Source organism: Acytostelium subglobosum (assembly GCF_000787575.1).
Source record: "Acytostelium subglobosum LB1 DNA, scaffold: scaffold16, whole genome shotgun sequence".
Lineage (NCBI taxonomy): Eukaryota > Evosea > Eumycetozoa > Acytosteliales > Acytosteliaceae > Acytostelium > Acytostelium subglobosum.
Genome location: NW_012236517.1, coordinates 36198 through 53017, shown reverse-complemented (window position 1 = coordinate 53017; position 16820 = coordinate 36198). Strand labels below are relative to the sequence as shown.

Genomic DNA, 16820 nt, shown 5'->3' with positions numbered 1-16820 from the left:
TATTAATACTTTGAAAGTTGATCATGTTGTTGTTGTTGGTTGAAGGTGAAGCTCTAGTCAGGGGCAACACACACACACACACACATACACTCACCCAACCATTAATATCACTCAATGCAATGCCACCTTGACCAATCAATAATCGAATTGTGTGTGTATGAGTGGGAGGGATGAAGTCGTGGTTGTTGATTGTAACGGTCAAACCAATATTTGAATTGTGTGTTTATTAATTATTAATTATTTAAATAAAGTATATAAATATATATATTTACATAGTTATATATATGATGAAGATGTAGTTATTTGTTGTTGATGTTGTTGTTGGCAATAATCTATCTAATAATAATAAAGTTATAATGTTAAATAATCTATCTATCTATCTAAAACTGGTTAACTATGATAAGCTTGACTGTTACGCTTGACGGCTACAGTCCTGGACATTCTAATTCCTTTGATGACATCACCAACACGTCTACCATGCAGTTTGTGTTTGGTGAAGAGGAACATGCCTACGCCAATTATCAGTGCTCCTACAACTGATACCACTACCACCACTGGCACCAGCCAGTTGGGTTGGCCTTTGACTCTGAGTCCACCCGGTGATTGTGAGCTGGATCCCTCAGCGCAGCCATCGCCATTGTTGGGATTGGACACGGCCACCAGCACCGAAAAGTCTGGATCAATGACACACTGGGAGCATTGCGGCAGGTTGATGCCGACGATCATGCTGTCGCTAGTGCTGTTGATGATCTGATTGATCGCCTTGGTGGGACGGCCATCCGACAGGGCAATGTCCAAGAAGCGACCGTAAAAGGCAATGTCACCCTTCTTGATCTTGAGATACTGGAGACTCTGGTAGTACTGGTCCACGCCGACACCACTGTCTGAAGTACGCTCACATCCTGTAAGGTTCTGGAAGGGACTGTTGAAGAGAACACGTATTGTGTTTAGGTTGGACTCATAGTCCCAGTCATTGATCATCACGGTCATCTTGAGTGTGTTGGCAGGGTAGGTGTTGTACTGGCCAGCAAAGAGAATGGTACGAGTCTCATTGGAGATGTCCAGTTGGACGTTGATCACCAGTGAGCTACTGTTGTCTGCACCAGAGTCCAGAGTGTAGAACTTGGTCACAATGTTGCCGTTGGTCGTGGTGTTGCTTGTCCAGTTGGTGGTGGGAAGGGAGAATACAACATTTCCCAACGCATCAAGCTCTTGAACGGCGTAGATGTTAAAGTCAAACTCGGCATCATTGGAGCTCAGTACGGCCGATGGTATAGTGAGGTTCTGGTGAACGTTGAAAGATGTTGTGTTCAACACCTTGGACTCACAATAGTATCCACTGAAGCCTTCATTACAGGAGCATATCTTGGTGGTGTCAATGAGACACTTTCCATTTCCATTGCAACCATCCTTTGGTCCACAATCATTTGGTATAACATCTGGTACGACTATGGATGGAATGATGATGAAATGTATTAGATGATGCGAACATGCTAAGTGAGTGATGGGAGGATGATACTTACTGGTCACCAACATTGATGAATTGAAGACGAGGTTACCAACGGTCACAGTTAGATTGGCAGGCCCAACAGGTAGACCACCTCTGATCGTACAGAATAGACGTCCAAGTAGTTTATCAGTCACGTTGCAAGGTACATCATTGATCATCACACTTGAGGCCTTGATCATTATTGGTCCAAAGAATCCATACAATGTAACATTACCACCTGATGTTGGTATAGTTGTGGACAAGGCTACAACAGGATAATCTAGTAATGATGTAATATGTGTTAGTAATAATTGGATGATGTGGAAGTTTTAACATCATATACATACTCCTAACATTGAAGGTATGTTGAGTAACATTTCCTAGATCATCAGTGAGCACGATGAATGTTCTTTGTAGTCTCTTCTTGTTTACAGGATTCTTGAGTTCAACCATACAACTCATTGATGTGTTTGACTTTTCGACGATTGTGCATGGTCTGGAATTAACTCCATTGGTGACGGCCATTGTGTAGGTTGTGAAGAAGTTACCAGTGACAGTGACATACAGTGTTCTGTTAAAGTTCCTGGCATAGACATCATTGATAATGGTAACTATATATATATGGTTGATGTTAGGGTCAGCCATCATTGTTTGTTTGTTTGATTGATTGTTGTAGTTGATGCCAAAGTTTAATAACATACCATTGTTGCCCCATGCTATGGTGTACTTGATGTTGGCTGTGTTTGAGAAGGTTATGTTCATTGATCCAGATTCACCAGTAACTGGAAGTCTATTAATAAATAGTTAGTATTCCTCCAATTGATTGAATGTGATTGATTGATTAATGTTATACATACAGGAACACTTTGTGAGGTACAATCATTTGAAGGTTTGATGGAGAGAAGTCACCTGGTAGACCATATCCAAGTCTATCACCAGTGATCGTGAGTACAGTGGATGAGCTGTTTACATAATATGATGTACTATCGATAACAGGTTCTATATTGGATGTTGGTTAGATGTGAACGAATTTATGGTATAATGATGTGATGTACTTACTGCATTGATAGTTTGCAGGAGGCTTTACAGCTGGTGGGAAGAACTGTGACGTGTAGAACCAGTGACACAGGAAGCAATCGGCGATACCATTGATATTGGTACCGACAAAGTTGAACTTGGTAAGGTTACAAAAGGCCAGATTCACTCTACCAGTGAGTGGATTATTGGACATATCCAACTCCAATGGTAACTTGACACGGGGCAGTGGTTGTGGCAGCGCTGTGATACGGTTACGTGGTAGACGTACAATCGATTGCTCAGTGTACCAATCAAATGATGGGAATGTTGTCATTCCTCCATTGGCATAATCCCTGGTTGGTCATTGATTGTATAATAATAATTAGTATGTTTGTTGTGTATTAACTCCAGGTTGGTGATTGAACTTACAATGTTTGGAGAAGGTTGGCACCAGTGATTGGCTCTGGTACTTTGGTGAACTTGATCTTGGATAGACTTGGCAAACTTGATAGGTTGGTAGGTGCTATGTGAGAGTTGGTGACGGTACTGTTGGGTGGCCACAAGTTGTGGTTGGTCAGTAGATGCAGTTGGAGTAGAGAATATATTGGTGATAATACTTACAGTTGGCTCAAAGATGGAGCATTGGCAATTGTCAAGTAAGATCCATTGTCAGCGCTGTGAACGACGAAACTAAGTGTTGCCAAGTTTGTAGAGTCCACACTGATGTTGACCATTTGTTGAACATCCATACCCCTATTGAATAGATAGAAACATTAGTAACCAAACTTTCATGGTGTATACCAACGAATATATATTGACTTACAAATATATTAAAGATGGGAATGATTTCGTTGTGAATTGAAGGTTATTGTTGGTCATTGTAGTGTTTGGGTATACCAGGTTCCTAAATGTATGATTGATTAATATTAGTTGTTTGACTTTGGGTCCATTTTGGAAATTATAAGTACTTACAAGTAAGCAAGGTTGGTATATGTTCCAGTTGGATCAAAGTGAAGTTGAAGGGTTGGAGTGACTGCATAGTTGTATTGACCCACTAACAACTCGACTGTAATCATCGATGAACTAAAGAGGCTCTGTGGAATATCACTATCAACATTGGCATTGTTGATATGACTATGACATAATAATAATAATAATATTATTTGTATTAGTATTAGGACAATCGGCAGTTTGTGATATTTTAAAATAACTTACATGTGCTTTAGTGGAATGCTTGCTGGGAAGTTGGCTGGGAAACTTATTGTGTCCTTGTACATTGAGATACTAAGGTAGTAGTTAAGTATTATGTGTTAGGCCGGTACGCAAACTATTTTTTCTTTCTTATTGATCACTTACCTCAATGATGACAAGTTGATATTATCGGTATTGTCGAGCATTGACAGTATGTTGAGTGTGGAGTTGGATGTAGTGACTGTCTTGTCCAGTGATATGGAGATAGATGTGAGACTGGGGAAGCTGAGTTTAGTTGTCTCTGGTAGGGGCTCTGATGGACTAGTTGGATTGGTAATATTTAATGCGCTTTTGGATTGGATTGTGGATGGGTTAGGATAAGTGATTAATCAACAATCGATTGTGGTCATCGATCATGTACTTACATAGACTGGACACTTTCAATATTATTGTCTATGATACAAGTCAATTTTGATTGTGATCCAAGTGATATTTCATTACAGGTTGTTGCACTAATGTTCCAGTCGACTCTATATTGTTGGATGATCCATTGAACAGAGCTCACTATTATACAAAATATGTTAGGACGTTGTGAGCTGGAACTATTTGAATGTCAACATACATTCGCCACTTGAAAGTTGTGAACTACATATTGATACTGTTGCCAACAGCAGTAATAATAGGACGTTTAGAGATTGTATCTTCATTTGTCTTTGTTTGTCTGTATCTCTCTCTCTCTATCTTTATTAAAAATACTTTTGTTGTTGTTTATTGCAATAAACAGCAGTCTGTTTGTTGATGTTGTTGGGAACTGTCTTAGCTACGAGTTGTGATTGAATCAATGTCACTGATGGTGATGATGGTGTACCACCCACCCATCCGAGATGGATGTAGATGCTGTTGATCATAGTGCGAATCGAAAAAGATATCTGTTGAGTCGCAACAACCAGTGACATTAGCTGGCGTTTGATCTCCCCAACACCCATCGGTAATTGGACCACATACACGTGTATGAGCCAAACACGTTTGATTTGCAGGTAGACTGGTCAGTTGGCTTCGTTTATTTGGCCCGCAAAACCCACCTCATTGCGAATCGAATCACAGAGAACCTTGTACAATGGATTTTGGATGTGTCTTTTGCAAAAAATCAACAACAGTTGACATATGTACATGGAAAGTGACACATGTACAACTACAACGACAAGCACACGCATCACATTGAACTCTCTATCCTGATGATAATGGTGATTTAAGTTAATACGTAATTTATAAGATTTGTATTATTCTCTCAATGACGACGACAAGAACGTCGGTGTTATTCAAAGGTTAAGTCACTTCAAACCACTCCTCACTCCTCTTTCATATTCGATGTAATGCCTATTGTAACTATAACTTGAATGAATATATATCTATCTCTTGAACAGATGGCAGATAGAATTTAGTATAGATATATAAATGTTATTTGTTTATAATAAAGACTTAAGACTGTCTGAATGTGACTCTTGAGTGTTTCACACTTGCATTACCCCATGGGTAGGTGCACCTACCCACCATTCTTGATTCGGAGCAGTGTCACGTGATTGTGATTGATTGTGGGTTTACATACAATGGTTCGTTAAATGATTGGCACTACCATCTTGGCAATAGAGCTTTGATTGAGCCAGACTAATGGGATTGGTTGATTGGAGTCTCGATCAAATCATTCAAACAAATAATCTACTTTCTGCATAAGGAATAATAATAATAATAATAAGAATGATATCTAAACAATTATTTATAATAATACTCACAATATCATTGACAGTAATATCAGTAGCAGTAGCAGCTGATCCACAATGTATTGATAACAATGGATCACCAGTGGATTGGTGGGTGATCTATAAGAGACCAGCACTTAAGGATCAACCAAGGATTACTCCATATTATAAAGGTTTTGGATATACCTACGCAGATGCAAACTCCCAAACACTGAATGAAGTCACCAACTCTTATGTCAACGAGAGCAAGGCCCTCACCCTAACTTTGGCACCACTCTACCAGTCCAAGTCCCAATACCTATGGCTCGAGTACAATGACCAACCGCCCAATATTTCAGTGTCCACCACATATGCCCATGCCAAGGGTGCATTGTCCTTTGGCAACACGACTGGCTTCTGGTTGATTCACAGTGTTCCCAACTTCCCACCTGATCCCAAGATTGCCGACTACTCCTACCCTTGGAGTGGCACGGTCAATGGACAGACCTTCTTCTGTGTCACCTACAAGTCCACTCAGTTTGAGTCCATCATCAACCAGTTGTACATCAACAGAGTCTACGTATATAGTTCACAGGTACCAAAGTCAACGACACTGTCCACCACACAGCTGAGTGATATGCTTGGAGGTGGTTACCAGGCCGATGCCACTGGACATCAGACAGAGCTGACTTCGAATGGTGGTGTAGCCATCAAGTCCTACGCAAAGAATACCAAGTGGAACAATGACCTCTATCAGTACTTGGTTCAACCATCACTTGGCCAAGCAATGGTGGTACAGTCATGGCGCAATGGTGCCAACGACACATTGATGCCATCATTCTGCAAGAGTACATTGGGAGGCAACTACACGTACGATAGTATGAATATCATTGATCAGCAAGTCAATCTGACAGGCGGTGTTCTGCTGGACTGGGACTACACTATCGATCATAGTAAGTGGGCAGCTTCACTAGACACTGCCACAACAAGATACATCTGCATTGGAGACATCAATAGAATGTACACTCAATACAGAAGAGGTGGAGGTACGGCCTGTATCCAAAGTGATCAATTATGGAAATCATTCTATTCTCAGATTGAATCGATTGCAGCTTGCTCGACAACAACAACATCAACTGCCACCACTACAACAACAACAGGTAGTACATCTGGATCAGGACATGCATCAACATCAAACATCCTGGTAATTTTATTTATCACATGTTGTGTGGCTTTGTTGATGTAGAGAAGAGGACTTCTCAATAATAAAGTAAAGTTGTTGGGGCGCGACCAGACCATAACCTATCTTCTCAATTTCTCAACAACTTCAAATTATAAGTGACGTCACAAAGTTGATGATACTAGACGAAAGAAGAAGAAGAAGATAACAAATTATTAATAGTAGTATTATAAATGGATAGTATAAAGAAACAACAACAAGATAGTAGTTCCAAGGAACAACAACTTCCAGAAACAACAACAACAACAATAGAGAAGAAGAAGGAGGAAAAGGTAGAGACCTTTAGGATATATGCTGATGTTGGTATAAGGAATGAGTTGCTCGATGTCATAAAGAGTATAAAGAAGCAGCAGCAGCAGCAACAACAGGGAAACAAGGACAATCCAGAAGAATGCAAAGTACATGAACTATTTTAGACACAAGTGACCAAAATGTAATGGAATGGACTTCAGTATCAATCGATGGCAGTGTATGCAGCATTGTGTTGTTCCATATATGTCTATGATGAAGAAGCCAAAGCACCACTAGCTAGATAACAGAGTTTGGATAAATATAATAAGTAGTCCAGCCTATTAAGGTAGGGTGTTTAATCGACACATGTGATCGGTATACCGCTTATTTCGAAGCAGTGGCACTGTGCTTGATTAGCCAATCCAATGTAATATCAATGTTAACGCTGTTCTTTGCTGATATAGAGTAATAGCAGACCTCTCTACCTTGAATCGATTTAAGGTCACTGGAGTATGGATGGATGGATGAATGGATGGTTAGTGAATGTTCAAATGAATAATAACTTCTGGAAGAGAGATGATCCTTACAAGGCTGTGATGACCTCCTCGATAGAGGCTGCTGTTGGCAAATCATTCTTGTTGGCAACAACCAACAGAGGAATCTTGGCCAAAGGTGGTTTGTTTACCAAATCATGCAGAGCTTGTTTAGATTGCTCAAACTTCTCTCTGTCGGCAGAGTCGACTACATATCTATATATGTGTGTGTGTTTGGGTTATTGTTGATGACTAGAGGTTAGACACAAAGCACAACCATGTTTGATTGATCGATGCTTACACAATAGCATTGACACCTCTACAGTATCGCTCCCACATTCCTCTGAATCTTGGTTGTCCACCAATGTCCCACAGCTTTATGGTTACATTTCCTTTAGTGACCTTCTTCATGTTGAAGCCAATAGTTGGGATCATGTCCTCTGCAAACTGTCCCGACTGGGTTGTTGTTATGAATGAGTGAGTAAGTGATGGTTGTTAGAGAGAGAGTAGATGATCACATACTGATATAACATTGACTAGAGTAGTCTTTCCAGAGTTCTGAAGTCCAACCAGAGTCAACTCCATCTCCTGTTTCCAAAAGAGGCTTCTAAACCAATTGAGGATTGAATCTATGAAGCTTTTGAACATTCTTTATCTTGTTGTATGTGTTTACTGATGCTGTTCAATTAACTGCCTTCAAGATATACTTTGTATCTTTAGTTGTAGTTATTGCAACTGTTGTTGTCAATGTCTATTGAATCACAAACACATCAACCATCAAAAAAAGAATATCTCTGATTAAAATCGAATAAATAATAAATATTGAAACCTCATCAGAATGAGCAAAATGTGGATCTTTTGAGACTTCCTGGTCATTAGATTTATTGAGAGGTCATGTATCAATGTGCTTTTATAATTATAATATTATTATTTATTACTGTTGGATGATCAGTGGAGTCAATGCAGCAGCATCAGATACTGCAGCTGGAGTCTGTTGAATAGGTAGACTACTGTTCTGTATATAGGCATTGGTCTCAATTGCACTGTTCTTCTTCTTCTTGCTGCTCATCACCAGTTGTCTAAAGAAGCCTGCACCACTACTTGCATTCTTCTTTCGTTGCTCACCACTGCTACTCAGTTCAGATCTATCACCTTGTTGTTGCTGTTGCTGTTGTTGTTGTTGTTGTTGTTGACTTATCACCTTCTCCTTGTACTCTCTCAAGAACTCCAACAAGTCCATTCCATCATCATCTTCTTGAGCCTGTCCATCGACCACCGATTGTATGATGCGATCCTCAGTCTCTGGATCCATTAATGAATCAAGTTCCGACACTGATTCTGAGCTGGTCAGCTGCTTGGCCTGTGGTTGAGCCTCCTGGTCAATGGCCGACCCATCTGATTGAAGAGGGGTCGATAGTTGTACACTGGACTCTGACTTTTTGACAAGACTGGAAGATGATCCCAATGGTGATCTCTTCTTTAGAGTTGTCTTCTTGCTTCCACCACCACAACTGGTGCTACTTGGAGTGGACACATTGAACTCTGAGCTCAAGTCTGCCAATAACTCACTTAGTGGATCATCATATTGTTGTTGTTGCTGTTGTTGTTGTTGTTGTTGTTGACTTTGGATACTGTCTGAACTAGAGTTGATCTCCTGTCCCAATGCCTTGAGCTTGTCTTGACTCTTCTTTAACTGCACCTCTGCCTCTATCCTTCTCTTACGCTCAGACTCAAACTCATCACGTAATTTCTTCATGAGATTGGAACGTGTCTTGGATTCCTCCAACTCTTTCTTGAGCAACTCCAACTCATCCTGTTTCTCTCGAATGTCAATGTTCTTCAACTCCAACTGATGGCGATAGTACGATATGATATCGAATATGGATCGATGTAGTTGGCCACTCAACTCCTCTTCGGCATCTGACTGAAAGGGCAGGAGAGAGGTTGGACTTGGTCCAATCACACTGGATGAAGTAGAGGTGTTCAGTGGAGTCTTCTTCTTGAGTGATCCAGTGCTGCCCAATGACTTCTTTCTTGTGATCTTGTTGAAACCAAACGACAATTGTGACGTCTTGTTGCTGGTCTGTTGCTGTTGTAACATCTTTTGCAATGGACCAAGGGCAGTATCGAAGCGCTTGGCCAACTCTTGTTGATTTGATTCATTGAGGATGCTATCAATCTTGTCCCTATTCTCCATCAACTGACCAGCAATGAGCAATAGGTTATCAATCATCGACTCCTCTGTTGCCTCTAGTTGTTGTTGTAGGATCTTGCCAGGTATGAGTTCAGTCCTGGATTTGACACGACACTGTTCCTTTGGATTGTTGGCACCGTTGGGCTGATCATCACAGGCCAGTTCATTAAAGAACACATGGATCCTCTCTGCATTGTTTGAGATGAAGCTATTGAGATAGGTCATGTACTCCTCCTTGATGCCACTAAATGGTAGCTCATTGGCAAGGTTCTGCAACAACTTGGATACCAGTACCAGTCCTCTTCGAGAGTCGGTGGTGGGCGTATCATGGATCAGTCCAAACACCTCTGGTGCAACGATGGCCGGACAGATGAAACGAAGGAAGATGAATCCTCCAATGACTGTTGTGCGCATCTCTGGGAACTTCTTCTCCACCCTCTCCTTGGAGTGCATCAACACATTGCGTATGGACATGGGACAGATAGATGCCGAGTCCAGTATCTTGTCCAGTAGTTGTTGTGTTATGGTGATCAATCGCTCCAGGTTGAACTTGACGTCCATCTCTTTGCTTGCCTTGTCCGGATCGATTTCGAAGGAGAAGTTCCTCGAGCAGAGGTCAATGATGAATGGTTGCAGTAAATATCTTAGGTAGTACTCGCCCAGACGTTTGCAACTGGACGATATAAGTCGGGTGGCAGTGGATAGTCCACGAAAGAGTGTAGCACCATTGGCCGTATAGTCAATCTCCTTATCGATTGCCCATTTGAGTAGACTGGTCGATCGGTGTGTACAGTGCAATTCAAAGAAGTTCACCAGAGCATCGGACAAGTTGACACTGTTGTCACGTGCTGACTCCTTCACCAATGTAAGTGAGCATAGTACATTGACTATTTCAAATTGTGGAGATAATAGGAGCTACATAGTATTTGATTGATTGATTGGTTGGTTTGTTAGTGGATATGATCAGATTGGCGTGGAGAGATTGATCATACATCAATGATATCATTATACTTCTTGTCCAATCTGTCTATTGATTGCTGTGACCTGTTCTTGACATTGGATTGAGTTGGTTGTTGTAAGTTCTGTTGTGACTGCTGTTGTTTCAAGCTGTCAGAGCTCATCATGGAATAATAATTAGAGATTTAGAGATAGATATTTAGAGATTGAGATTGATAGATAGGCAATAAGAGAGAGAGAGACAACTAGTACCATAATGATGTTGGAATGGGGATGGAGTAAGGTGGAGTGATACTGTTAACTCTAGTATGGAAATGGATGGATGGGGACTGATGGACGGACTGCTGGATGCATGGATTGATGGACACATATGGATTGATGGACAAAGGAATGAGGGTTAATAGTATTATCTATTAGCATCACAATCATAATCGTCATCAGCATCATTATCAACAACAATAACAATAACAAACACCAGACACATGATCAACAACAGTAGCAGAGGGGGTGGTGTTTGTTGTTGTCTGACCAAATGTCTAAATTGGTATACCAATTTAGTGGTGATTTAGTTGTGAGTGCTGTCTGTCTGTTTGTTTGTGTGTGTGTGTGTGTGTGTTTGATAGGTATTGATTGTTGTTGTATCTCAGTCCAACACAATAGTGTTGCCGATGATATGTGTGTGACTTTGATACTGATCATAAGTTCTTATTGACAAAAGGATTATGGAAACTGATTAAATTTTGAAATTGGAGAATGGTTCACCCAATGCCCAAACCCCAAATGTGTAAAGTAATTTGAAAGGCATAACAAAAAAACAGATAACATATATATTGTATTTATAGAATAGATAGAGAGTTAGAGAGCGAGCGAGAGAGAGAGATAAAGAGATGTTGACTACTCTAAATATACCCGATGAGGTAATGAGCAACAAGGACCCTGAACACTACTTCCAGATAGTGGAAAAGCTGGGCGAAGGGTATGTCTAGAGAGTAATCATTGTTGTTGATCAATCGATCGATCAATTCTAACATATATTAATAATAATATATAGATCATATGGCTCAGTATGGAAGGCTATCAATCGTGACACTGGTGTACAGGTTGCAATCAAAAGGATATCAGTCGATGCAGACATTGATGACATGAAGAAGGAGATCAACTTTATGAAACAATGCACAAGCAAGTATATCATCACCTATCATGGCAGCTTCAAAAAGGACAATGAGATATGGGTATGTGTACACATTCATACAACAACATCTGGTGGCATTCATTCTAACCATCTACTGCAGATCGTCATAGAGTATTGTAGCTCTGGCTCAATATGCGACCTCATGAAGATTACAGAAAAGACTTTGTCAGAGGAGCAGATTGCTGTCGTCAGCAGAGATGTTCTGTTGGGTCTGTCTTACTTGCACGCTAGCAGGAAGATACATCGCGATATCAAGGCCGGAAACATCTTGTTGAACAACAAGGGCGAGTGTAAGCTGGCGGACTTTGGTGTCAGTGGTCAGTTGGACGGATCGATCGCCAAGGCACAGACTGTGATTGGAACACCATTCTGGATGGCACCCGAGGTGATTCAGGAGGTGGGTTACGACTACAAGGCAGACATATGGTCGTTTGGAATAACATGCATCGAGATGGCAGAGGGCAAGCCACCCCTGTTCAACGTGCATCCGATGAGGGTCATCTTCATGATCCCAAACCCATCGCGTCCACCACCTCGTCTTACCGAGCCAGAGCAATGGTCCGATGACTTTAACGACTTTATCGCCAAGTGTCTGGTCAAGAAGCCAGAGGCACGTCCATCTGCGGACGATCTACTCAAACATCCATTCATCACCAATGCCAAGTCTCACGGTCTTCTCGTGCCTCTGATCGATGAGCAGGAGCAAATCATAGGAATCAAGGGCAGAGAGGCTGCACTGGGACTCGAGGAGGAGGAGGAGATCGAGGAGGAAGGCGAGCAGGAGGAAGAGGAGTCGGGTGATTCCGGACGTTCAGGCAGTGACGACAATGATGAGGACTGCGACGATGAAGAGGAGGCAGAGTACAGAGGCGATCACTACAATGGCAATGATCAGGACGATTATGACTCTGCGGTGGATGTCGACGATGATGAGGACTATGACTTTGGAACGATGGTCATCAACAACAACAACAACAACAAAAACAACTATGGTACAGTTGTACTGAACAACGATGATGAGGACTCTTCAACAATTAGATTGAGTTCCACAAAGAAGAAGAAGAACACCTACGTACCAGCATACATGGAGCAGTTTAAAGACAAGTCAAAGAACCCTTCTACTGCTGCTGTTGTTGATGTGCACAACGTAAGTAGTTATCTGGTCAAACAATCATATTCACTCACTTTATATTGACATGTCACCCCTGATGATCAATCAATAGTATGACAATATGTCATTGGATGAACTGGAGAAGAGTTTGGAGGAGATAGAGGCTGAGAAGGATAGACAGATCGCGATGATCATGGATAAATATAATCAGGACGTTCAAACAATTAGCAACTTTATCAACGATAGGAGAAAGTAATAATACACCTATGTCCATATACTACTGTACAATACATTACATCTATAAATACAAACATAATAATAACAACGTTGGACAATCGAAAGACCTTACCCTTGCCAAAAAGACACAGTTTTGGTATCGTGAGTGACAAAAAAGACTTGGAATCTTCCATCCACTTGCCTTGATTTTTATTTGTCAGTCTTTCAGTACTTTTGTTTGCAATCACCTACCATCCATTTACATTACAGTATTTATATATAACATACATATATTTACTAACATTCTTGAATGGACAAGTTAGTCGACCCACCTGTGGTCGAGTCAACTCCAACTGTCACAAAACAAGTCATACCTGACTATGTGTTGGATCAATGGCGAAAGGACTTTGTCAATCTAGAGGTTCAGACACCACCTCAACAACCAACAACAACTACTACACATGATGACTTTAGTGTTAGTCAACAACCAGTTCAGCAGGTTGATCAACCTGTAGTTCAGCATCAGCAACCATCACCAGCAAAGAAACATGTTGATATAATGGATGACATGTTCCAAGGTGATGCAAAGGATAATGATAAGAGGAAGCAGAAGGATCTGATGGATGACATCTTTGGACCACCTCCAACTACACCAGCCAACACAACTACTGCTGCTGTGAGTCAACTAGCCTCACCGCTTGGCGACATAGTCGATAACAACTCTGGCATCGCGACATCAGTACCAGTTGCATCAACAACAGATTCAGCTTCAGTGCCACCAGAGCCACCAAAGAAGAAGACAGTGATCGATATGGACTTGGGTGTTTATGGACTGCCTGTCAATACAACAGTGCGTGGTGTGTTCTGGAAGGTTGCACTGGGTGCCCTATCCAATGAATCCAAGAGTGAGTGGCGTGAGCAGACCAGAAAGCAACGAACCAAATACGACACATTGAAGCGTGTCTACATCATCGATCCTAGAACGAAAAAGGTGGCCAATGCTGTAGTAGATGATCCACTATCACTTAATAAGGATGTATGTATCAGCATCATCATCACCAACCAACCGTCATCAGTTATCAATCAGCTGACTAACCAGTTGTTTAATCGAATTGTAGAGCGTTTGGAATCAGTTCTTTGAGAATGAGACTACACAAAAGGAGATTGGTCATGATATTACACGAACCTATCCTGATGTCGATTTCTTTGGAAGGAAGGACATTCAAGAGACAATGACTGTAAGTTGTTTGAATTGATTGACAATCATCGTTTGAATGCTGCTAGAAATGATGTTAACAAACACATACATACAACAACAATACAGAGGATATTATTCATCTTCTCAAGACAATACCCAAAGATCAAGTACCTGCAGGGAATGAATGAGATTCTTGCACCTCTGCTGTTTGCTTGCTACGCCGACTCACATTGGGGCGACTACAGACAGGTCTACCGATTGGGACAGCCTGTGAATGAGTATGGACAACCAGTGGAGATTGAATATCCCGCTGAGCCAATAGCCTATCCTCATGATGAACTCGACCTAGCGTCCTACATCCGTGATGCACGCTTCTACGAACATGACACGTACTTTTTGTTTGACGCACTGATGTCACTGGTCAGCAAGTGGTTCTCATCGCCGCCCAACTCGCCAATGCCCACGCCCATCTTGGCCGGTGTCAAGAAGGAGCAATACGACCAGTCGGAGAGTGAGGCACATGACGCCTCCATCAACATTGTTGTGGTGGATCAGTGCTTTAGCATCTTCCACCAGCTGGGCATCATCGATCCGCAACTGCATGCCTATCTCAAGGACATGGGAATCGAGCCACATCTCTACGCACTGCGATGGCTACGTATCCTGCTGGCACAGGTATTCCCACTCAACAGTCTACTGACTCTTTGGGATGCCATGTTCCGAGAGTCAATAGATCTTTTGGATCACATTTGTGTTGCAATGCTATTGGTTGTTAGAGACCTATGTAAGTATTTTGATACTCGATGACGATGTACATGAATGGCCACTAACTTATAATCATACTATAGTGATTGGAAGGGACTATTCTGATTGTTTACAAGTACTATTCAACTATCCAATGACCAATGATCCGACATCATTGTTGTTCACAGCGTATAGTGTGGCCGAGAGGATCAAGACTATCAAGGCTGAGAACCCTACGATCAACTTTGACTATCAGTCCGAGAAGGAGAGACCAAAGCCCAAACCAAAGGCCAGACCACATTATAATATGAACAAGAAGTCTGCCACTATGACCTATTCATCCTCCTCGTCGGCGCCTGGTGCTGCGCCATCAATCAACAATAGCACATCACAATCATCATCATCGTCCAGTAGTAGTAGGGCTAAAATGCCAGCTCAAAAGACAACAACGCAACCACAGAATGATACAAAGGCTGGAGGTGGATTCCTGTACACTGTAGCATCGACAGTAAAGATGCTGGTCAATGAGCTCAATGACCTGGATTCAGCAGGTGAGATCGAAGCACTCAAGGAGAAGCAGATGCATTTGGCAAGTAGACTGGAGAGAGTGGTCTACATCCTGGACACTGTTAGAAAGTATGTATACATTCCACATCATTCTTTGACAAACTCTAACAATATCATCATCATCACTTGTTCGGAATAATACTACAGTGTTGAGAATGCCGAAACGATTCAATCAGTTCAGGAGGAGCTGATATCGATCAAGAAGGTGTTGAATCCAAAGAAAGAGCTGCCAGCAGCACCACCACCATCTCAGAGCAAGGCATCTGCCAAACCACCCGCCAAGCCATCACCATCAACAGCAAAGCCCATTCAACCAACTCTAAAGCCTCAAGCACAGACGACAAAGACTACTGCTACCACCACTACCACCACTACTGATACTCAACAGAAGCCATCTACAACAACAACACCTACCATTACAACGACCCCTGTAGCCACTCCAACATCAGCTATTGCAGTTGAAAGTACCTCTCAATCACAGCAACAACAACAACAACATTCAACATCAGAAGAGTATTCAAACCAATATGATCAATATGACCAATCGTATCAACAACAATATGGACAACAACAACAATACAATCAGTATGGACAACAGAATCAACAACAATACAGTCAATATGACCAACAACAATATGGACAACAACAGCAACAGTATGGACAACAACAACAACAACAGTACGATCAATACGAACAATATGAGTTCCATGACCAAAAGCAGCAGCAACAACAACAACAGCAGCCGAATCGTCAGCAACAACAATATGGACAACAACAGTATGGTCAACAATATGGTCTCCAGTATGGCCAACAGTATGGCATACAAAACAAACAACAGCAGCAACAACAACAATATGGTGGACAGCAATACCAGCAACAACAACAACAGCAGCAGCCACAACAGCAGTATGGACTTAATCAAGTTTATGGACTTCTTCAACAGAGACTTCAGTTTCAACAACAACAGCAACCGAGTAATCAAAAGGAGCTGAAAAGCTTTGGTGGCTCGATGTATCAACAACAACAACAGCAGCAGCAGCAGCATCAACAGAACCAGCAGCCACAGGACATGGTAGAGGTGTTCTCTGATGACATTCAGAATGTGGACACCAATGGTGCCAACTACATGGAGGAGTACGTGCCAGAGAACGAACATACCAATTCAATATTCAAATATTGAGTTAGATACAATATAGAGAACTAT

General features: G+C 41.6%; 6 protein-coding genes across 6 annotated transcripts; 3 read left to right on the top strand and 3 right to left on the bottom strand.

Annotated features, from left to right (window-relative positions):
- Nucleotides 1-390: 390 nt before the first annotated feature.
- Nucleotides 391-4404, bottom strand: SAMD00019534_077370 (hypothetical protein; the record flags this gene model as incomplete). The annotated part of the gene is made up of 14 exons (XM_012896777.1): nucleotides 391-1448; nucleotides 1524-1769; nucleotides 1837-2100; nucleotides 2191-2279; nucleotides 2347-2488; nucleotides 2549-2859; nucleotides 2936-3052; nucleotides 3128-3259; nucleotides 3330-3410; nucleotides 3479-3640; nucleotides 3722-3790; nucleotides 3863-4045; nucleotides 4123-4261; nucleotides 4320-4404. The coding sequence occupies 14 exons, from the start codon at nucleotides 4402-4404 to the stop codon at nucleotides 391-393; spliced, it is 3078 nt and encodes a 1025-aa protein (XP_012752231.1).
- Nucleotides 4405-5452: 1048 nt separating this feature from the next.
- SAMD00019534_077360 (hypothetical protein) lies at nucleotides 5453-7089 on the top strand (the record flags this gene model as incomplete). Its single annotated transcript, XM_012896776.1, has 2 exons — nucleotides 5453-6386; nucleotides 6926-7089. The coding sequence occupies 2 exons, from the start codon at nucleotides 5453-5455 to the stop codon at nucleotides 7087-7089; spliced, it is 1098 nt and encodes a 365-aa protein (XP_012752230.1).
- A 199-nt stretch (nucleotides 7090-7288) lies between these two features.
- Nucleotides 7289-8088, bottom strand: SAMD00019534_077350 (hypothetical protein; the record flags this gene model as incomplete). Its single annotated transcript, XM_012896775.1, has 4 exons — nucleotides 7289-7409; nucleotides 7492-7653; nucleotides 7739-7893; nucleotides 7960-8088. Coding segments are annotated over 4 exons (567 nt in total), but the record flags the coding sequence as incomplete, so codon positions are not given.
- Nucleotides 8089-8371: 283 nt separating this feature from the next.
- SAMD00019534_077340 (hypothetical protein) lies at nucleotides 8372-10752 on the bottom strand (the record flags this gene model as incomplete). Its single annotated transcript, XM_012896774.1, has 2 exons — nucleotides 8372-10546; nucleotides 10624-10752. 2 exons carry the CDS (start codon nucleotides 10750-10752, stop codon nucleotides 8372-8374), a joined length of 2304 nt encoding a protein of 767 aa, XP_012752228.1.
- Nucleotides 10753-11475: 723 nt separating this feature from the next.
- On the top strand, nucleotides 11476-13147 carry SAMD00019534_077330 (hypothetical protein; the record flags this gene model as incomplete). The annotated part of the gene is made up of 4 exons (XM_012896773.1): nucleotides 11476-11564; nucleotides 11640-11820; nucleotides 11881-12927; nucleotides 13004-13147. The coding sequence occupies 4 exons, from the start codon at nucleotides 11476-11478 to the stop codon at nucleotides 13145-13147; spliced, it is 1461 nt and encodes a 486-aa protein (XP_012752227.1).
- Nucleotides 13148-13417: 270 nt separating this feature from the next.
- On the top strand, nucleotides 13418-16796 carry SAMD00019534_077320 (hypothetical protein; the record flags this gene model as incomplete). Its single annotated transcript, XM_012896772.1, has 5 exons — nucleotides 13418-14143; nucleotides 14226-14345; nucleotides 14432-15089; nucleotides 15154-15685; nucleotides 15764-16796. The coding sequence occupies 5 exons, from the start codon at nucleotides 13418-13420 to the stop codon at nucleotides 16794-16796; spliced, it is 3069 nt and encodes a 1022-aa protein (XP_012752226.1).
- Between the last annotated feature and the right edge of the window lie 24 nt (nucleotides 16797-16820).